This window comes from Gavialis gangeticus, unplaced genomic scaffold, assembly GCF_001723915.1.
Source record: "Gavialis gangeticus isolate Ggan-Ray unplaced genomic scaffold, GavGan_comp1, whole genome shotgun sequence".
Taxonomy (NCBI): Eukaryota; Metazoa; Chordata; order Crocodylia; family Gavialidae; genus Gavialis; species Gavialis gangeticus.
In genome coordinates this window covers 4,626,845-4,649,111 of record NW_017729017.1, presented here as the reverse complement: position 1 = coordinate 4,649,111, position 22,267 = coordinate 4,626,845, and the positions used below count along the sequence as shown (strand labels likewise).

At 48.3% G+C, this 22,267-nt stretch overlaps 1 protein-coding gene across 5 annotated transcripts in view; it reads left to right on the top strand.

Moving 5' to 3' along the window:
- The window catches only part of L3MBTL1 (l(3)mbt-like 1 (Drosophila)), a 33,747-nt gene extending 14,136 nt beyond the window's left edge, over positions 1-19,611 (top strand). For 2 of the 5 annotated variants that reach the window (XM_019513039.1, XM_019513038.1), the window contains exons 13-23: positions 766-917; positions 2,648-2,724; positions 3,688-3,773; positions 4,666-4,776; positions 5,491-5,605; positions 6,695-6,794; positions 7,987-8,184; positions 8,674-8,720; positions 10,637-10,794; positions 12,600-12,662; positions 13,744-17,492. In XM_019513039.1, the coding sequence (XP_019368584.1) occupies positions 766-917; positions 2,648-2,724; positions 3,688-3,773; positions 4,666-4,776; positions 5,491-5,605; positions 6,695-6,794; positions 7,987-8,184; positions 8,674-8,720; positions 10,637-10,794; positions 12,600-12,662; positions 13,744-13,878 (1,242 nt within the window). In that variant the 3' untranslated portion in view covers positions 13,879-17,492. Of the gene's footprint in view, positions 1-765; positions 918-2,647; positions 2,725-3,687; positions 3,774-4,665; positions 4,777-5,490; positions 5,606-6,694; positions 6,795-7,986; positions 8,185-8,673; positions 8,721-10,636; positions 10,795-12,599; positions 12,663-13,743 lie in introns of all 5 variants that reach the window. The other 3 variants (XR_002096582.1, XM_019513041.1, XM_019513042.1) reach the window with 3 other exon arrangements.
- Positions 19,612-22,267: the final 2,656 nt, after the last annotated feature.

Below are 22,267 nucleotides of genomic sequence, written 5' to 3'. Positions count from 1 at the left end.
CCAGGAGTAGTTTGCCTATACATATATATTTTTTAAATGTAAATTTTCATTTCAAGTACTGATTGGGTTTTTTAACCACCCTTACAGCAGTTAGCAGTCTGTTATTTTCTCACAGTTAAATGCATTATCAGGCAATAATATGTTTTACTGATAAATTACTGCACAATAACTGTGATTACTATGCCTGATAATCATAACTATTTATCATTCAGCTGTGCATGTATTCATGACACAAGGTTTTCCTTGAATTTAGTTCCCAAGAAATCATAATAAAATATGGGCAGGTAGTGCAGGGATTGTGGGCAGAAGGAGAGGGGAGTGGAGGTGAGGGCAGAATACTGCCACTGTAACTTCTCATAATTACCCCCGGGAATGGAGGTGGTTGCTAATGATGGAAAAACAATACTGGAAATATAAGGCACATGACATGTCAGACGTTCCAAGCAGAAGGCTGCTGGGGTGCGGGATGGTCTGGGAGATTGGATTCCTTTTTCTCTTTCCAGATTTGTGAGTGACCACTTGGATGACCTGAGCTAAGTTACTTTTACCTGTGCCTCTGTTTCCTCAGCTGCTCAGTGAGGTTAAATTGACTACGATCTTATGGAAACCATAGTTGAAAATTGGTAGGGAAGGGCACAGAGCTGTTGCTGAAGTGTGCTGATGCATTGTCCAGCATCTGCTCAGGGTAGAGATGAGGAGACTGGGTTGGAAGAGCAAACTGACTTGACACAGGGAACCCTCACTCTGTTTCTCTGCTGTACCCAGAATGAAGTTCCCACAGGATTTGAGGTGGGCATGAAACTTGAAGCTGTAGACCGAATGAACCCTTCCTTGATATGCGTTGCCACTGTGACAGATGTGGTGGACAATCGTTTTTTGGTGCACTTTGACAACTGGGATGACACTTATGACTACTGGTAAGAATATAGGCATAGGGTTACAGTGACAGATCAGTGTCCTGATGAAACCTGACATCTTGTTGTTTCCTGCAGTATGTATTTCACAGGACATATGAAGGTCCTTTATAATGCTCTGGGCTATGCTGTGAGGGTGAGCATGTCCGGTGATCCTTTTAAAGTGTGAAGAAAAATCAAAAGTTAAAGGGACCAGATAGTTTCAAGACTTATCATTTTCCACTCCAGTGTTCTATTCCCTGTATTTTTTAAATAACATTTAAGAAAGGCTTGAACCAAACCCCAGCTTGGAACCTCCTGAACTTGGAGAAGGCCCAATTCCAAAGGCTCATTTTAGATTAAAACTGACTATTCAGTTGGTACAAATGCAGAATCTCTAAGATCTACTTTTTACCAGAGATCTCTGACCTATCTCCCCCACCCCCACCCCCCGCTAACAATGTACCAACCCTTTTCAAGCCTGTAAGCTGTAGAGCAGCAGGTATAGCATCAGGTTCTGTCACAGTGCACTGACAGGGTATGGTTAGCCTGAGCATCATTGTCTCTCTCATCTGGTCCCGGAGGTGCCCAGTGTAGGATAGGGCCCCTGTCACAATGGAGAGCTCTGTTTTTCCTCTAGGCTAGAGAAAAGGAAAGGTAACTGTATTTTCTTATAAAATCAATTGTTTCAGTGCAGCATTGTAGCACTGTAGTAGCTGCAGTGATCCAGGGAATACGTCAGAAGGAGGGTTTATTTGGTGACGTGGGCACCAAGTACATGGGGGCTCAAGGGCCCTGGCCCCCCTCGGGAAGTCTCTAATTGAAGACTGACAAACACAGGTTGCTGTGGACCCCTGCAAAGGGCTGCAGGGAGTGCTATGCAGGGAGCACCATATGCAAGTGTGTGCAGTTATGGGGGTGGAGGGGAGCAGATCAAGGCCCCCATGGTGAGGAAGGGAATGGGGCAGGGGCTGGGCCCAGGGGTGCTGCCCAGTCAGGGCAGTGCATGGGGCTGGGGCCAGGGTGTGAAGCAGGACAGAGCCAGAGGTGGCTCATCGCAGAGGGGGAGGGGGAGGGGGCAGCTTCCCGCCACTGGGCGGACTCCTGGGGAGGGTGTGATGCACATGCCCCCCAGATTTCTGCAGAGGATGGAGGTAGATGCAGGCTTGGGGCTCCCTGCCCTACTGCCTTCCTCCTGGGAGCCCCACACTGCCATGGCAAGGCTCTCTCTGCCCACCTGGCAGCAGCAGCAGGGACTGTGGCACAGAGTCATGCCCTCTGCTGCTGCTGGGTAGGCAGGGGGTGCCTCGTCACAGTGGTGTGGGGCTCCCGGGGTGAGGGCAGGAGGGTGGGGAGCTCTGACCCCACAGCAGACATTCTGCATCTGCCTCCACACCACCATGGGCTCTGCTTGGCTGTGCTCTGGCAGTGCTGCCAGGGTAAGGAGGCAGCACTGCCAGAGTACAGCCACAGCACATCTTAGCCACCACCCTGACAAAAATAAAAATTGGCATCTATGTTTGGTGATATCTTTGACTGGAACCTCTATATAGTTGAAAGAGATGTTGGACAACTTTTGGGGTGCAGTTTGGAGCCCAACACGTGTAGTGCTCATTCTGCCTGGGCCCAGCATTCTTCTGTGGTGCTTCAGCTGCAGCATTCATTATGGCAGAACCCTTGCCCTTGCTCCTGTGTCCTTCCACTGAATGATGGAGTATGCCTATCCCATACAAATGTACAGTTATGTATTTCAGGTGTGACCCTAGCAGTCCGTATATCCACCCAGTTGGCTGGTGTCAGGAGCATGGAAAACCCCTCACACCTCCTCAAGGTAAATACACAACTTAGGGTACATATTTCAGTTATCAGTCAAGGAAGAAGTCCCAGGATGTGGCCTGGGTGGGAATGTTTAATTTGTTGGGTTTTTTTAAAGGAAAGACCTTGCTGTAGCTACCTACAGTCCCTCCTATTTTATTCTTCAGTCATCCAATATGAAATGCAGCCAGCTTCTTGCTAAGGATTTTAGTGTAATTCAACAGGTGTTTCCCGTTGCAAGAAGTACTATAATACTTCTTGCAACAAGCATAACTATACTAAAGCCGTGATTCTTAACCAGGGTGTAACAGCATTGTGAGGTGCCACAAGTTTCTTTTAAGGGTGTTGCATAATATTAGCACTGTTAGGTGTACAAACACCTGCACAATTTACAAGATAAAACCCAAGATTTCAAATACAAATCCACAAGTCAAAAACATTTTGGCCTGTTTTGATCTTTCTGAGTTATCTACAGGAGAAGAATTGGTGTAGTATGTTTCCATAATTAAAAAATGAGTAGATGCTAAGGGAAGTATTTTCCAAGGGTTGCACAGAGTCTAATGAGACATGTCTTGAGTCTAAGAAGGTTGAGAACTACTGCACTAGAGGGAAACATTAAACGCCAGGTGTATAACTGCATTCAGCAGTGACCTTGGCCTGCTGGCCTGTGTCGGGGGAAAGGGGAGGCAGTTTTAAAAGCTATAGCCCTGCCTTGGCTATAGTTGTGGTAGTCTCAGGTGAACATATCGGTTGTTGGGCCAGTCAGCAAGTTAAGGAATAAAGTAACTGTGCCAGATATTGAAACTGGTGTTATTTGCTAATACCTCTCCACTACCATTGCCTTTGTGATGTAAAAGGGACAAGTAGCTCCAGAAGCCTTGGCATAGATTGAATGCTGTGTTGGTGCCATGGGTAGGGGCAGGCAGAGAATTGAGACTCCCATCTGGAGCAGTTTCTAAATCTGCACATTTCTTTGTAGACTATCCTGACCCAGATAACTTCAGCTGGGAAAAATACTTAAAGGAGACTGGTGCATCTGCAGTTCCAGCCTGGGCCTTTAAAGTGGTGAGTGCCACTGCAGGGCTTGAAAGTGGCCTGTGGTGTGAGCTGTCCCCTAGGCAGCCTCTGCCAAGCAGGCATGGGATGTTAAAGTAGGTGGATGTTGGATTTAAACTCTCATTTGAGGTGCCTATATGGAAACCAGGCCTGTGCTTTATAAGCCCGTCCCCCTAGGCTGGGCCACAGCTACAGAAACCACTCCCGTTTATAATCCCCAGCCAGTGCAATCACTGCTGGGTGCTGCTGCTCACCTAGGAAGCACGTGGGAACTCTCGGTTGAATTTTTTTCCTAGTTGGCTTCAGGGTGTGACACTGGGAAACCTGGCTGGTTGGGATCAGAGACAGTGGGAAACATTATATTCCTATAAGACATCCTTGAATGCATCAAGTTTACTGGCCCTTGATTGAACAGGAAAATAAAACATCCAGTAAAAGCACATTTGCAAGTGTAGGTGCTTCTATGGAGTGCATACAAAGTATTTTAGCTCTTTTTTTAAGATGCTATTTTTAGAAGAAAATAGTGTTTTAGAAAGTGTATCCTATAGTCTAAGGAATACAGTAATCATGGTACACTAAAAGATGCCTTCAAACAGGTAGCAGTGGCATTGCTAGTTGTATCCAACCAGCAAGCCCCCATCATGCAGATCCAGACCCTGGGCTCCAAGGGGACATTCCCCGCTGTCCTGAGTCCGCCCTTGACTCAGCTGATGAGGCCTTTGAAGTCAGAAGGAACCATGGCTGAGAGGTGGATCTTTAAGGAGTTGAGAGCCTCACAGTGAATGTGTAAGGCCTGTCTGACAAGCAGTGATGGATTGTGGGTAGCGATAGCAAAAACTGACCATGAAGGACATGTCTGCTAGTGGGCTGCCATCTCACCCACTGTGTTTCCTGTCCACAGCGGCCACCGCACAGCTTTCTGGTCAACATGAAGTTGGAGGCAGTGGACAGGAGGACTCCCTCCCTCATTCGCGTGTCCAGTGTGGAAGATGTGGAGGATTACAGGATAAAGGTGGGTTTCTGGCTTCTGTGCTGTGCCCCAGCTCACTCCTCCAGCTTCTCCCTTCTTGCCGTGGAAGGGAATAGCTTCAGTGGAAGAAGTAAGTGCGTGTTTGAGAGAGAGGACATGCTCCCATAGGGAATCAGAGAGGTTTATGTCATTCCAGGATATGGCTCTCTCCTCCTGGGGGCAGCAGTAAGTGTTGAGGTTAAGGTGAGTGTGGACAACTGTCACCTCTTGGAGCTGGTGTTTCAGGTTCTTTGCAGGCCCAGGCAAGTGTTGATCACACAGAGTCGTTGTTCATCATTCTCTTTTCAACCACAAGGCTAGAAATTAAAGCAGAGATTCTGACCTTGCCATACAGCTCCAGGACTTGGGGCCTGTAGTCAAAGATCCACCCTAGCATAGTGGCCCATCCAGCTGACATGGGGAAGCACCCTATTTTGTAGCCAGTGGCAAGCAAGGAAGTGATGTGGGTGATCACACTGGCTACTTATGATTTCCCAGCCTGAATAACCAGATGCCCATTTACAGTGGTGAACTTTGATTGTCTTTGGAATGAGTCCAGAGTGAGGCTCAAAACCATGCCACTGGGGTTGTAGATACCATAACAATTTCACCATGGCACGTCCCAGGGATGCTCTGCTTTCCTGCCATCAGGTAGGTTTAGTACTCCTCAGTAAGAGAGCCTGAGGTGTGCACTGACATGTCTCCTTGTCTCCTCAGATCCATTTTGATGGCTGGAGCCATGTCTATGATTTTTGGATTGATGCAGATCACCCAGACATTCATCCTGTAGGGTGGTGCTCCAAAACTGGGCACCCGCTGCAGCCTCCTTTCAGTAAGTAGCAACGCCAATGCCAGCAGTACCACTGCCCTCTCCTACCAGCGCTGGGCCTGTGGCCTTCTTCCCTGAATGCTGGCACTGGCTTCCCCTGCCCAGGACAACCCTCTTTACTGGGTACTAGAGCCAATAACACAGTTCCTGGGCTGTTGCTGCTGCTCAGTCCAAAGACTGCAGTTACCTTGTGATAAGACCAGAGCTGGCTGTGAGCAGAAGTATCCCCTCACCCACTCAGTGTCCAAATGGGCACCTCTCCCAATGGGAACCAGCACCAGCTTCAATTCCAGTAGCCCACAGCTGCCTCATTTCTGTCAGTGTGTGTTTTGTCATTGTGCCAGATCCAGTGTGAATCCATAATACAGCTAGTGAAGCCAACCAGATATCCTTCAAGAGCAACAATTAGGCTGTTGCTACAATGAAAGATAGACCGATGCACACCCAACTCTACTCCCACCTGTTTTATTTCCTTTTTCCAGAGGCAGAAACTCTCCTCTTTGATTCCCCCATAGCCCCCTTCTTTGTGCTTTCTGGAAAGGCTGTTGAAAGATCAGGAAAGCTAGAGTCCTTGGGACATGATGACATTGACCAACATTTGGGTGTGGTATGGCCTGCAGGGTGACTCTCTTGAAATAGCGTGTCCTGCTCAGTGCCTTGCTCCCGTGTCCATCCTGTCTGCTTGCTCTTGGCTATGAGCCAGCTGGCCATGGGAATTTGCCCTAGAAGGCAGTGAGCACCTTAAGAGGGGCAAAAATGCAGCCTTGAGCCCAAAGGGTTATTCAGTGCAGTCAGCACTGCACAGCCAGCACTGCGAGTGGTGGGTTCAATTGTTCCTCTTCTGCCTCATGCAGTACTGAAGGCCCCCTTAGCTGTGTGCCTGCAGCAGAGCATGGCACAGAAGCAGGAAAGACCTTGGATGGACAGGGTGGGGGCTAACTGCAAAATCAGTGGGTCGGCCAAGGGTATGAGATTGGGCATGGCTGGGATTAGGGAACACTGGTGCTTCTCTCCTCCATTGGTGACCTGGCAGCTGTCTTGTCATGGCTCTGACCTCCTGACCACCCTTCTCCTTTTTCCCCTTCGGTTTAGGGCCAAAGGAACCAGCCTCCTCAGCCCATGGGGCTTGCCCAACCTTGGGTTGCAAGAGTATCCCACACACCAAGGGCTCTAAGTACAGCTTTCATCACAGGTGAGCTCTCTATCTCGCCCCCCCAACCCTGGGCACAGGGGCGAGGCAGGTGTCACTGTGTGGCCCACAGCTACCCAAAGAGCCCTAGGGGAGGTACATATAGCATTGCTCTGCAGCAAGGGTAGAAACCAGGAACCAAGGTTTCTTCCATCCAGTTCAGAAGCTTCACTTATCTCTTCTGGTATCCCTAGGTGAGACTATTCCACCCAGCTCAAGAGCAGCTCTTACTCTCCTCACCTTGAGCCTGGAGAAACAGGAGCAGGCTGGAGCTCTGGCTGCAGGGAGCATGTGTGGCTTGTGTGGAATTAACCCCTCACAGACTGGTACCCCTGTTACATACCTGCCTCTCTACTGCTGGAAGCCCATGAGCCACAGAAAATCCTGGTGGGCCTCTCTGTTCTAGGAATCCCCCTCTTGTGGCAGCCAGGTGGTCCGGCATGCTGCTTTACAGTTACATGTGCCATGGCAGGCTAGCAGTATGGCTGACTGGAGAAGGGTTAGCCCCAAACCCGTGGTGGATGTGAATGGGAGATGGAGTCAGTGGGACCTAACAGTCACTGAAGGGCTAGTGAGGCTAAGCCTTCTGAAATGACTCTTCTTGTCCGCTTGTTTAGCTTCTAAGAGGCTTCTGTGGAACAAGAAGTGGTGTAAGCCCATCCCAGTGGTGTAGTCCCTGCCCAGTGGGCTAGAACCAGGGCACTGAGAAACTTGCAGAAGAGCTGTGGTTTATTATGAGGGCAGATCTTCCAGTCCCTTGCTCCTGTCACTGGCTAACAGCTGATCCACAAGACATCGTTTCTCCTTGTCCACTTGGCTTTGGGGTCTGATAGTAGGGATAGTGCATGTGGGGATGGAGGGGCATTAAACCCCTTGGCTATGACCGTTGTAGTGTGTGATAACCCTGGGGCTGGAGCAGGCTTGTTAAGCGTGATGCTGACTGATGAGGTGAAGGTGTGTTCTTCAGCTTATGCAGCTGGAGAGACTTGCCAGTTAACCAGCACAACCAGAGCATATAAACTTTCTGACCTTCCAGAGGCCAAGTCTCAGACACCATGCGACTGGCTGGGGTTGAGGCTTTCAGTTTGAACACTCAGCTACTAACTGTGCTGTATGTGCCTTATGTCCTTTCTAGGGCTGGCCTTCACGTAAGTGCCCCTCTCTAGCCTGATTGCATTTCCCCTCTGTTCTCCAGGAAGTGCCCAACACCAGGTTGCGATGGCTCAGGACATGTGACAGGGAGGTTCACGGCCCATTACTGCCTCTCAGGGTGCCCCTTGGCAGAGAAGAACCAGGGCAGACTGAAGGCTGAGCTCTCCGACACTGAGGCCTCTGCCCGCAAAAGGAACCTGATTGGCTTCTCCCAGAGAAAAAAGTCCCGGCACCATGGGAGGTAGGGTAATGTGGTGGTGCCTGTGAGGCCCTGGCTGAGTGTTCCTCTGGCTTCTTCTGGGGCTGGTCAACAGAGACGAGCCACCTGCTGTGGTTGGTTCTAGTCCTGGCTCAGCTGCGTGGCTTTGGGCCTTCCCTGGGCTTTTGTTTCTGTTTGTCTGTCTCATGTATTTTAATGGTAAGCTCTTTTGCTAAGATTGTCCCACCTTTTGTATTTATACAGCTCTTAAACCCACTCAGCTGGGGTATGAACGGTGCACCAGTGATGGTCCTCCCAGCAAATGGAGCTGGTCATTTGGCTCATGTGGTTGTGATCTGTGTTGTGGATCAAATTGATGGCCTGTAGCTCCCAGTTGGATGCTGTTGCAGCTCTATCAGGCTGTGATGCTTTGCTTCCTCTTATGCTGACAGAAGGTGTGGTCAGTGAACTGTGGTGGTTCCTACAACTCCTGGAGCATTTGGAAATAAACTCTTTTTTGTCTCTTTACAGAGGACGACCTCCAAAATATCGGAAGATCCAGCAGGAAGACTTCCAAAGTAGGCATCTTTCCCTACTCTGTGGCCTTCTCACAAATGGAGGGAGTGTCATGGTAGCTCAAGGGCTTGGGAAGAGAATAGAAGGATTTTTACTTCATTGTCATTAGATCAGACCTGGCCCATCAGGAGCAATCCCCAAAGCTGATGCTTGGTGGCCTGTGGAAAACAAATGGTGGCTTTCAGCTCATTTCCTATTGGGAAATGAGATCACTGAGAGGAGTCCAGTATAGTTGGCAGGCTTGGTTGAGCAGCCAAAGAATGAGCCCTACTTGCCTGGCTGGATGAGTGAGCAAAACATGTTGGCAAAGCTTTGTGGAGAAGTTACCATCTGTATGACTGAGGGAGGGTATTGGTCTGCAGGGCAGTCTATCAGACATTGCATACACAGTGCATTCACTCTGACTCAGCCACAGAGACAGGGCAGGGTCCTGTGCTGAGCCTATAGGTATGCCTTGAGTCGACCTTCCAGCATTGGACCTAAAAGACCCAAGAGAGGAAGATGTAAGGCTAGATCCTCAACTGGTGGATCTACTATATATCTACATGGACTCACACCAGTGAGGGATCTAGCTTTGGGGGGAGCCTGAATGGATTTAATGTTTTTAATCCTGGATTTCCCACACCAATGCAGCAAACCTTTCAAGCATGGTTTTCATAAATTCTTAGCCTTGGAGGACATGGCCACTGTGACTGCCTAGTCTGACCTTGGAAATTAAAGGGGCCATAACTTCCCCTCCATTGCATGAGCAAAGGGCAGTGCCTTCTCCTAGGCAGTCACAGTAACAGGTTGGTGTGAAGCTTTGAGCAAGTGCCTGATTTAGATCTTTCATTCCTTCTCTTTCTGCCTGTCTCTTATGAAGACAGCAGACTTTGTCCCAGAGACTATATATCCAAGGAGGTTTCTGATCGCCATGAGCTATGTAAATAGAATGATGCTTCCACAGTCCAAAAGCGTTGCTCGTTATCACTTCAAGTTGAATGAGCTGCTGATTGGCCACTAGGGGACAATAGCAGCTTTCAGAGCAAGTGGTTGTTTTACTGTGGCTGTGCCTGGGAGTGCAATTTTAGACTTATGACTTAGTGAAATGAGATCACATAATTTAACTTCTGGATAATCATTACCAAGCGAGATCTCCTGGAGCAGAGAAAAGGCATTATTAAACAAAAGAAGAGACAGTGCTTTGGTCTGGTTGGGCACTGGCAAAATAGAATGTGAACAGAAGTATTTTCAGAATAATTAGCAATATAAAATTGCAGTAGAACCAGTCTCTTTGGTTATAAATATGCCCCTCAGCCCAAAGCACCAAAACCCTCAACACAGTAGGTATTGGGGTAGGTAAGCCAGGAACTGATGCAGTAAAACTGGTCAGTTTGCCCTCACAACCCAAGTCTGCTGCATGTGAGTACAAAAGGTAAAGGAACAGCATCAGTGGTGAGAAACAGATCAGACCTTAATTTAATTATTTGGAATGCAAATAAGGAAATGGATGTGATGTCCTTACAGATGTGCTTGTGACCCATCGATACCTACTGGTGTTGTAAGAAAGGGATATGACCTAGTTAAATGGCTGACTTAGGTTTGCTCTAGCCATTGGTAAATAGACAGCATTCCTCCTTCTGCGGAGTAACATCAATCTGTGTCATTTATAGAGGGATACCATCAAAATAAAAATCTTAATCTTGTCACCTGTGACAGGAGGACCTAGCTGAGGTTGCGCTGTCAAGAAGAATGCTGTCTATTCAGCAGTAGTTAGCGCAGAACAGACCGTACATATGTGATACCTGGAACCGCTCCAGTGTCTGCCCTCAGCCCCTCTCCCTCTTCAAGACTTCTCCAAGGCAGAGCAGAGCCTGCAGTGTGAGGTTGCATATCGTTGTCCCCTCACCTCACCTGATGCCTTGAATTTCATTGCCAGCTATTTCCGCTGACAATATGCACCAGTCTCTCTTCATGTCGGCCTTGTCTGCTCACCCAGACCGCTCCCTGTCTCTCTGCTGGGAACAACACTGCAAACTCCTGCCAGGGGTAGCTGGCATCACAGCAGCCACGGTGGCCAAGTGGACCATTGATGAGGTAAGGTGCTTTTAGGGAGGGTTAATAAAAAAAAGAAAATCCTGAAAGAAATAAAGATCTGATATGCCAAAGCACATGTGCCAAATCCTTCCTTTAGAGAACACACAGTCCCTGGTACACCTGTAGTACTGAGGGAGTCTCCCTATGCTGGAGCTTGATTGTGCCATGGGCTGAGATCTTCCCAAAAGATGGCAAGCGCCCTCAATTCCCAGTGACCTTCATAAAAATATGAAGGACTCAGGACTTAGCAAGAATAGCTTTACTTTAGGATATGCTGTCTCTGACCAAGTTGCTTAACTTCTGTTATCATGGGAAGGGGCTGGGCCTACCCTCCTCACCCCAACATCTCATATCCACTGTAAGTGATGTCCTTTGGAAGGTAGAGAGGTCCAAAGTGGTGCTTCATCCCAAAGCTGCTGAGTTTTGTGTCATGCTTTGGGTTTGGAGAAAGTGCAGCTACCCTGGGTGGGAGCTGTGCAAGTTCCATAGCCTTTGGGGTTTCTCCCAGTGCTCTGCACTCCATTTATCTCACTGATTCTAGATGTGTAAACCCACAGCTCACCCCACCCATCACAGGCCAAAGGCAGGCCTCTGCTTCTGTGGAAGGCATGACTGCACTGTAAGTAGGCACACTCAAGCTAGCTTTGATATAGCTAGTGAGTACCAATAGCGGTGAAGATGCTGCATCACAGACTTTGTCAGGGGCTGTACAAGCCCTAAGGAAAGCCTGGGTAGGTATTAGGCAGTCAACCCATGCTAAAGTCCATGTTATCCTTCCTCCTATTTCCTGTGCTTGCCAAATGAACACTAGCCCAGGTCTGCCTGTCCAGGCTTCAGGCACAACCTTGTTTGCTGTGTGGACATACCTCGAGGGGCACCATTCAGCACTCCTCAAAGGGTCTGTCAGCATTTCTAGTATAACCCCACTAATTACTGGCTTCTGACCTGACTTGAACAGGTCCCTCTAGGCTTGACCCAGGTGATTGAAGGCTTTGCCAGTGGTTATCTGTTTTGCAACAGATTTCCCAAGGTATCAGCTCCTTTCTAGTAAACAACAATTTAAATCAAAACGTAAACCTAAGACAGGAGTGAAAGAGGTGAGTCCAGTTCCAAATGTTCCTCATTCCCCACCCTGTCTGAGCTCCTCTTGTAACACCTGCCACAAACGCCTACCCACCTAGCTGTTCTCTTGCCCACACTGTCTCACCTTGAATGCTGCTCTGAAATCTAAGGCCAAGTGTTCCCCATCCCATCATTCGGTGGGCATATTTGTGAGGCAGTAGAGAGGTTGTTGCCCCTCTATGGTCAGCACAGCATTTGCACTCAAATGTATTAGAAAAAAGAAGGGTTGTGTGTCATTTGTACCCTCGGCCATTGCAGAATCCAGCTGACGTTGGCTGGAGCAGGCCATGGCACAGCTCTGAGGTCTTCCACGGCATGCTTCTGTTTGGTTTGTCTTCAGTGCCAAAAAGGGTGTGTGTTAATCATGGAGTAACACCTGTTAGCCATCTTGTTGTAGAACCATACTGGAGAGGAGAGAGAGGTAGTTTTCACTGCTGTGTAACTAAGCCTCATTCATGCTGAATTTCTGGGATGTGGGTGACTTCTTTAGCCCTGCCACTGAAAATTACAGTGCTTTGAGTCAACTAGGGTGTTACAAGGTACTGACCCACTGACATCTTTTATCCATTGGCAATAAAACACTTTTGCAGTAAGAAAGGAGCCTGAGACCCTGAAAAGGCAGCTCCAGGGAGATGTTTCAGGTAGGGTAACCTTTGTGCCTTTGTCTGCTTGTGTGTTCCAAGGTCTTCAGCTTTGTTCAGACTCTGACGGGTTGCGAAGACCAAGCCAAACTCTTCAAGGATGAGGTAAGGAGAAGGGGGACAAGTAGGTAGGTGAGGGTGGCATAGGAAGCCCCTTTACAGTGAGAGGCAGGAGGAGGAATGGGCAGCTGGGACATTGCCCTTTCCACCAGCCTCTGGGCCGCATCCCAGTGTAAGTCAAGTCACTCTTGAAAGCATCTGACCAGGGTTTGAGGTCAGCAGCTCCCACCCACTTGCAGCCAGATACCCACTAAGAGTGAATGTTGATTTCTGTATGCCTGTCCCTCAGGTTCATAAGACACCTAGCTGATTTGTTCCAATAGTGAAGAGATAAGCAAAGAGAGGGGGCTCTGTCTCTTGACATGGGGCTTAGGGCAAGGAGCTCTGAGGAGCTAGTGGGAGGGTAGAAGTGGAGCTGTTTTGGGCCTAATGCTGCTACTTCAAGGCTGCATCAGTCTCCTCCCTACAATTTCCAATAGTTCTATTTAGAGCCTGCACTCCACTTCTGGACCTCTGTTCTGGGGTATTATACACCAGTGCTCATACTGAGTGCCAGGTGTTGGGCTCTGTTTGCAGCACAGTGATCAGGAGAACTTTGGTCCATCCTCGGAGCACATTTCAGCTGCTAGAGACAGTCACTGCAGAGCCCTGCTCTGACACTGGAGCAGAGCTGCCAGAGGCAGGCTGACTGGAGGGGATCAGGGTGCTGAAAGGCTGTCTAGTAAATGGCCTGTGTTTTTTACCTGCCTTCACACTGGAGTTGCAAATGGGCAATGAGAGATACTTTACAAGCTGTTTACCAGCCAAAGTCTAGAGAGGGAGAAGGTCTAGGAGCAGGCAGACACATGCACTGAGAAGGAGGTATGCTAGCTGTATTTTGGGCTTATAGCCTGAGAGCCACCTTCCTTGGTATGCCCACATGTCTGTGTCTCCCACTGGAAGGGAGGACTTCCTTCTTGTTTAAATGTACACTCCTGGGTGCTGTCATAGCTCTGTGGTACGGGGGGTTTTCCCTTTAAGGAATGGGCAGCTCCCAGCATAGGCCTCCCATGAACATGATGAGCCTGCTGGACCTCCCCGTACCCCCACACACACACACCCCATCCCCACTTCCTTTCTCCTGTAGATGATCGACGGGGAAGCGTTCTTGCTGCTGACACAAGCTGATATTGTCAAAATCATGAGTGTCAAGCTGGGCCCAGCGCTCAAGATTTACAACGCCATCCTCATGTTCAAAAATGCCGATGACACCTTAAAGTGACCGTGCCCCAGCAGTGCCGGGACCCTCAGCACTGGAGCTGCCAAACCATCCCACTGGAGCAGAGACCATCCCAGCTGCAGCGGCTGGAAAATCCTGCTCCCTCTTTCCCTCTGATTCATCTTCTCTCTTGCAGTAAATCCATCCCGCTCCATCTTCCTCTCTGCATTATCCTGCTCCCTGCCTTGTAGGGGAGCACCAGTTGTATGCTGGGTCCAAGTGCAGACCCAGAGCTCTTTTCTCCTGACCCTCGTAAAAAACAGAATGCGTCTTTCCGAGTGGATTACTGTTCTGCGTACGTCACCCTGCTGACTGACCCTGGTCTTTGGATGACTTTTTTGAGTGTGTGTGTATGTGTGTGTGCATGTGTGAGTTTGTACACACATGCATGTACTTAGAGGAATTAATGAGAAGGTGTGGTTGGGAGGGCTGGGGTAGCTTTGCTGCTCAAGCAGATCAGAAATCAGTTGTCACTGCAGACTCCCAGTCTTCACACAACTATCTTCCTAGGTGCTGCTGTGCGCACGCGCACACACGCACGCACACACACGCACGCGCGCGCGCACACACACACACACACACACTGAAAGGGATGAGTTGTGGTTTTTTTTCTTATCAATTGAAAAGCCTTTTAACAGTGTGTGTTGGTGTATGGGGTCAGGTATTAGTGTTATTTTTTAGGAAACTTCCCAAATAGCTTTTCACTGTTGCATTTTGGGGTTTTTTTCTCTCCTGTTTTTTTTGTGATTCTCCTGTCAAACCTAGACACTAACCTTGCTTTGCCCCTGATTCTGTTTCACCTCCATCCTGATGACAATTTGCTTTTTCTTCTTAATTCCTCTTATATTCCCACTATTACTGCCCAACCTGCTTTTCTCTTTGCTGTTGTGGTTAGTTTTATTTTCAGCATTTACTGTTTATGTTTCAGTAGCAGCCAGGATTCCCCAGTCCCAGGCCAGATCTCAGGTACCAGGTGCTGTACAAACATCAACCAGGAAGATGACCTATGCCTCAGAGTGCTTATAATTTAAGTAAAAGCTAAGTGTACTGACCAGGTCAGTGCAGCTCTGGGGATACAACATCAGCTGATTCATACCCTCTCCGTTGGTTGGGAGTGATGATGTGCTATGTAAGAAAATACTTTGCAGACTCTCAGAGAAGCTCTTTCCACCCAGTTGCACACATACTTTTAAATGTATGTCTCTCACTAGTGACGTTTTATTTCCCTGACCCTTCCCCATCCAAGTAAAATAGATTCCAGGTGGGTCAAATTGTTGTCCTCAAAGCTATGTGACACCTCCCCCCCACCCCCGGCAACATTTGCAAAACACGTTTTTGAATCATTGATGTTCCTGTCTCTTGTGATTGGCTAAGAAAAGATTAGCATGGGGAGCATGAGGCTGAGCAGCCAATTGCTGTTACATACCAGCCTTGTAAAATTTTCCTTGGAGACCAGTCTGAAGAGGGTTGAGTCAGTAGCACAGCCCCAGTCCCAGATCAACATGCTGTCTCATTAAGAACATTTGCATTCCCAAGATTGGCACTTCAAGGGAGTCGATCTTTCCCATTCTCCTGCCCCCGATCACTTGAGGACAGGGATGAGAGCTCGTACCACATACACCAGCAACATGTCATATGATAACATGACCTCCAAAATCCGCTGTCATGTTGGGGTGAAATTCATGGTAGGCTTCCCATGGAAATGTAGCATTTTCTCTCTATTATTGACTGTTAAGGGTCACATTTGACCTGCCATTGGAATGTTTGCTACTTGTTATTCATGAGAGATTTAAAACAATTTCTGGGTTTTCTTTGTAAGAGGTTGGGTCTGGTTTAGTGGTTGTGCTCCCCTGCCCTTTAATTTTCATTAGTCCAAACACTGCAGTGAATTCATTTGTGGGGAGGAGCAAGATGGAAGGAGAGAAGATTTGGACTCCGGACCCATCCTTCCATGCATGCAATCTGATCTGCAGCGAATGGTGCCAAATTAATCTCCTTAGCCAAAGAGGAGCCTGCCTCCTGGCCTGCTGTTGTATAGGAGGAAAGGAAGGAAAAGAGAGGCCGTGGGATACTTGCTTGGCCCTTTCAGCTGTGGGACTTTCCTTGTGAACTACTTTTTGATATTTCCAAATATGATCCTTCATAACTGTGAGTCTTCTGGTCAGCTCTTTGTATTCCTGCACAGGACTCAGTCACTGGGTTTATAGGAGAACGACAGGAAGAGACTCCTGTTTTCATCAGTTCCACCTCAGCCTGCCTTGTGAATACATTCCTTTTCCTGTGAAAGGAGAACCAGTCCTTGTTGTGCTGGGAGGATGCCAGAGAGGTGCTCTGGACATGGCAGTGGAGTGTCAGCTGTCTGACTTAGGCTCTGCATTTGAAACTAGAACAAAGGATAGGACGGCTGGTTCCTTGTGGGGCTATTCCAGGAAGGGGAGATGCTGGGGTGTAATTAGAGCCCAGACTGAGGAGACCAGGAGCTAGAAACACCACACGTGCATCTATGTAAGCAGCAGGATTAAGCCTGCTATTCTGGTGCTGAGATGCTGAGCAAGCTGTTCTCTGATACCGTATCCACCTTGCAGCTGGATTCCTGGGCTCATGTGAAACCGTTTCTTGGTGGGTATGCTCTCTGCTAAGACTGCTGGATTCGGCCACCTATGGGCTCTGGCCGTAAACCTTGCCCAGGCTGTGATGGGGTGCTGTTTTCCTTGAGTGGTGCCCTCCCCTCACTGCAGCATAATACTGGACACGAACCAAACTGTGCACCCACCAGTCATGGAGTCTGGGTGCAGTCTTGGTCCTCCAGGTGGACTGTTAGGTCTGAAATTCCCAGAAGGGAAAGCTTGCCAGGAGGATGAGCCTCACTGGAAATGTGAAGTGAGATGTCGTGTGCGTGTGTGTTTGTGTTAATGACAGCATTCTCATCTCCCACTCGCTATCTCAGGCATGAGTTCATTCAACTCTTGGGCTAATTCTTTCCTGTTCTTTAAGGTCTGAAGCTTTTAAATTGGTTTGGATGAGAGAATTAGAGGTTCTGTAGATGGTCAAGGGCTATTTACTGTTAAAGCTTTGTAACCTTATCTTTTCCTTTAAAAAAAACAAGCAAACTAAACCCAAAGCATTGTGGGCATGTGTGCAAAAATGTGCACACCTCTGTGTGTGTGTGTGTGTGTGTGTGTGTGTGCGTGCGTGCGTGCGTGTGCGTGCATGCGTGTGAGATAGCAACATCATCTCCTCCATCCATAGTGTGCCCAACATCATTTTTTTGGGGTATTGTTCCTAAGGTAACTGGCCATAGGGCAGCGATCAGATGGGTGAGCAGGAGAGCCCTCCCTCATGCCACCGTTCAGCAGGGGAAGAATGAGAACAGGTATAATATTCAGTATCGTGAAGTCCTCCCCATAAGTTCTTCCCTCCCTGCAGTGCATCAGTGCCAGTGGTGCCAAGAGCTCCTCCTGTCTGAACCAATGAGACCCTCCTCCCCCAACCCCACCAGCTCAAGGAGCACTGAGGACCACACATGAGAATAGATTCCAGGTGGGTCAAATTGTCCTCAAAGCTCTGTGACACACACTCCTTGTGGCAACATTTGCAAAACACGTTTTTGAATCATTGATGTTCCTGTCTCTTGTGATTGGCTAAGAAAAGATTAGCATGGGGAACATGAGGCTGAGCAGCCAATTGCCTTTACACACCAGCCTTGTAAACTCTACCTTGGAGACCAGTCTGAAGGGGCTTGAGTCAGTAGCACAGCCCCAGTCCCAAATCAACATGCTGTCTCATTAGGAACATTTGCATTCCCAAGGTTGGCACTTCAAGGGAATCAATCTTTCCCATTCTCCTGCCCCCAATCACAGGACAGGGATGACAGCTCGTACCACATACACCAGCAACATGTCTTATGATAACATGACCTCCAAAATCCACTGTCATGTTGGGGTGAAATTCATAGTAGGCTTCCCATGGAACTGTAGCATTTTCTCTCTACGAGCAAAAGCACCTAATTAAATTCTCAGTCCTTAACGTGGAAACTCATCCTTGGTGGAACACCATAGGTATGGGTATAATTCCAAAAAGTTAACAGCACTGCACCAGGAATTAGTTTGGCCTTATATTCAGGAGGGCTCCTTTTGCAGGATGCTAAAATGTCTCACTTGTTTAAAGATTTTAAGCCCAAAGTGCTTTCGAATGTAAGCCCCTCACTGCTCTCCCCTGCTTATTTCTGCCCATCCTGGAAGAAGCTGAGAGGTGTTTGTAGGACTTGGGATCTTAGTGGCAGTGGGGGCTTGGGGGCCTTCTGGGGAAAGTGAGACAATTAGCCAGTCATTCACCCCAGTGACTACAGCAACTTCCCCTTCTATGTTGAAGCCCTGAGCTAGGGTATAATTGGGTGCTGGTGCCAGCTGACTAGTTGTGACATGTTCTGCTGCCTCAATAGGGCTGCTGTAGTGTGCGCCAGCTTGGCCAGCATGGCAGGGGGCTCCTGAATCCCCATGCATCCCAGTGGCCAGGCCTGGAAGGCTGTTGGACTGCATAGCCCCCAGTGTTTTTATTCTTTCACCAGGTACAAAAAAGTCCAGTAAATGACTCATTCCTGGAGCTCCCAGGTGAGAGATGAGCTACATTTCTTAGTTGCTGGTCCAGACTGTCTGCTGGGTAAATTCAGTCAGGAGAGCCAGCTTATAAGATTCTCCATCTCTTCTCTTTGTCTGCTTCCCACATCTCCATTCTTCCACATATTCTCTCCCCTCATCATCAGGGAATGGCACAGGGAGCAGTAGATGTCTCCCCTTCGTTCCATGGGAGGCAAAAGCAGGAAGGCCTAGTGCTCTCTTCAGTAAGAGCCTGCCTATTGCGGAGCCTTTGGCTTTTCCCTCTGCCTACCTGGAGACAGCAGCAGGCACATCATTGCACGTACAGCCTGATGCAAAGCCTGCTGAAGTTTTTCCATTCCCTTCAGTAGGGATTGGATCATGGTAGCCCTTTATATACAGATGTATCCTCAAAAGCAGAGGCATCTCCATTAATGAAGATGGTGGGTTTGTGTGAGTGATGAAACTGTGTCTGCTGGGGAGAGACGATGGGACAGCCTTTTGGTAAAAGTGTGGTGAATAGCTAGCTTGGGGACTCACAGGGGAATGTACAGGGTTGTCCTCTCTCTCTTGCTGCACTTTGGTTGAGAGCCAAGTGATTTCTGCACCAATTGCAAGCACTTTTTTAAAAGAAAGGAAATCCAAATTGTCTAGGAGGTTGGAAGAGCCTCCACCTGCCAAGGAGAATCTTTGGGCATGAGTGCAATGGAGGAAATCAAAAAGAGGGAGCCTTTTAAAGCTGCACCTTGGCTGGCTTTTCTTCTCTTCCTCCTCACTTCCCAGTCTCTTGGTCTGATGGTTTATCTGTCAGTGCTAAGGAAAGGGAATTAGTTGAAGGCTGCAGCTCAGCTGTGCCTGATCCTGCCCTTGTGTCTTTTATTTTGGGGCTCGGAGTTTGCTGCTGTTTCAGGGGGAGTGGGAGGGGGTGGGGGGAAGGAGGATTGGTTTTTGGAAGGAGTGTGTTGATGAAAACAAAACTTTTTTGCACTTTCATTCATTTTGCACTCATTTAAGTTTCTATTTTTGGGGGTTTTTTAATATTTGCACCTCTTTTTGTGTTTTCATGACGAAGATACGATCGTCGTAGGCAGTGCAGCTATTCTGGAACTTTGTGTCCTGAGTATACAGAGGTTTTAAAAAAAAAAACAACTCCAGATGTGATGTGGTTTTGTCAGTGTTTTAAAATAATAAATAAATGTGAACAATGGAATTATAAAATGCTGGTGTCTGGTCATTAAGCTGCTGTCCTTCAAGCAGACCTCTCCAAGTGCCCTGCAAAGAAATGTAAGTATTAATTCATTTTGCATATAAGGATAGTGAGGCAAAGGAATGCACACCAGGTTTTCTGACTCCAAGGATAGTAATTTGTCCACTGGGTCTCCATTGCCATTTGCTGTGTAAGTTGCTGTATAAGACACAGAAGAAGACACCATACCAGGTACTAATTAAAATTATCCTGAGTGTAGTTGAGTACATAGCACCAAAGGAGAGCGGTAGATGAAGTTCAGGATCAGAGGTTGGTCTCTACCACTGAAATGACTGGCATTACGTTGCTGTCATAGAGCAGAATGAGGCTCCGCTTGGTGCAGAGACTTCAATGTTACCTGCTGTGGCAGGTTCCCATTCTAGGGATGTACAGATATGGGTTGCAAGGAGGTGGCTGATAAATGTCTTCGTGAAACCTGTCCATCTCTTAGTGCTTGCTCCTTGTTGCAGTACAGTAAATCTCATGTTCTGTTGGTGGGAGCAGCATCACAATTCCTCTTATTTTGGATGGGGCTGAAGTAGGGTCCAGGGCCTTAACATCTGCGAGGGTAGCTCAACAGGCGATAGCCCTCTCAGCATTCAACCCAATTCTCTGTATCCCTTCCTGCCTCAGTGCTCTGGAAATCATTCTCAGTCCCTGCACTTCTTCCCTTCTGCCTCTGGCTCCTGCCAGTCTCGTGGCAGCCTCTAGTCCCCTGGCAATCTGCTTAGCTGTCACTGGTAGCTGCCTGGGCCACACCCCCAACCTGGGAACACCTATCTCTTGGGCTGCTCAGCCTGAGCTGACAGTCCCTAGCTTGCACCCTAAGGGTGTGGAGCTAGAAGTGAACTGGTTTCACTATCTTAAAGGGCGTTTACCCTTCTACACCTTCAGCATGGGTTTCCCTAGCCCCATTAACTTGGCATGTGGCTGAAAAGTGAGCAGCTGATTCCTGTGCAGTGGCAAAGAGGGTGCTCCAAGCCAAGAGTAGCCTGGGAGATGGTACCCCGGCAAGAGAGGGAGAGGAGCAAAAGCAGAGTTGAAGGGAGATTTCCCCATCTGGCTTTCTTCCCCTGTGTCTCCAGCAGCCATGGCTCCTTAGATTCAGAGGAAGAAAAAAACCTACAGCTCCTTGATATTCAGCCATCCCTGCCTCACTTCAGCTTTGTGGCCTGGGACTCAGCTAGATGGGCTCGGACATCACACAGTTGCCATAATGCTGCAGCTGGCTGAACTATAAACAGGCCTCAGATAAGAGAGACTAGCCTAGAGAGGCTGCAAAGTCCAGCACTCTTCAGAAACCTTGCTCTCAACCTTGCCTTTCCTCCTATCCACTCTGCTGCAACCTGGGACTTTGCGGCCCTTTGATCTTGGGCCTTTCCAGCCTCCTTGTCCTACTGGAAGCATCTCCTGTTTGGAGGAGAGTTGTGGTGCCTCAGCAGCTCAGTGAGGAGGAGAGAGGATGTTTCTGGTGTACGTGTATGGGCCTCAACAGGACACTGTTGAAAATTCTGTTCACCCAAAAGCACGATACCCTGATTCTTACCAGCTGCTTACCACCCGGGTGTGGGGTGTGAAAGACTTGTAGACAAATACTGAGCTGCCAGATATGATAAGATCTACTTCTAATACCAGCCTCTGCTGCTGTGTTCGAAGCAGCTGGGAGAGATATCTGTGCAAGGTCGAACAGGCCCTTCAGGGCACAGGTAGTCACTGATTCAGCCAGTCCAAGTCCCAGGCAGCTGACGTTCTCACCAGACTGGAACGCCTGCTCTGTGGCGGTGGGGAACACAAGATCTGCATAACAAAGATAAAATCCTTATTTCCTTCTTGAGCCCAAGCTGTGAAGTCTGCCTACCCCAGAGGTTAAGATTTGGTTCCAGCATTTTCATTTATCCTATTATACAAGGCTAGGTGGAAAGTTCAGGCTTGGATCCAAACTTCTTCATAGCAGGGAGCACGTGGGCCTGGGGTTCGGATCATAGGCTTTTCTCTCTGCAAACCTAAGCACATACCTTATTCCAGTGCATTTTCTCCATGCTGTATGCACCATGCCCGGGCGTTGTACTTCTAATGCTGCTGGGCACTGGATTCAACTACCCTGCTGCTTGGAGGTAGAAGGGCTTTTTGTGTCCAGTAGGATCTGTCTTCATTCCAGGGGAAATCTCACTGAACATTCATTCTTTGGTGGTTCTTGTGACTACTCTTTTAGTAACTGAGGCTACTCCCATCAGTTGTCCACTTGCTCTCTTTGTTAAGTCACATGTCAGTGTGCAAGTTGTGATGGAGCCTGTTCACATTTTTTGTTGTAAAAACTTTCCACTTCTTCAGGGCAGTTATTCTTGGCTCCTCGAAACTGCCAGAAACAGCTTCTTCCTGCTTCTGCTAAAACAAGGAAATGGGGGGAGGGAACAAGGAGAAAATTTCACTCACTAGATCCCCATTGGTTACAAAATACAGCTTTGGTAATGAAGTACACACTTGGGAGAGTTGCACAAAGCAAGCAGATGCTTTCTTCATAAGAAGTTAAGCAGAGTTACTGTAAATAGGG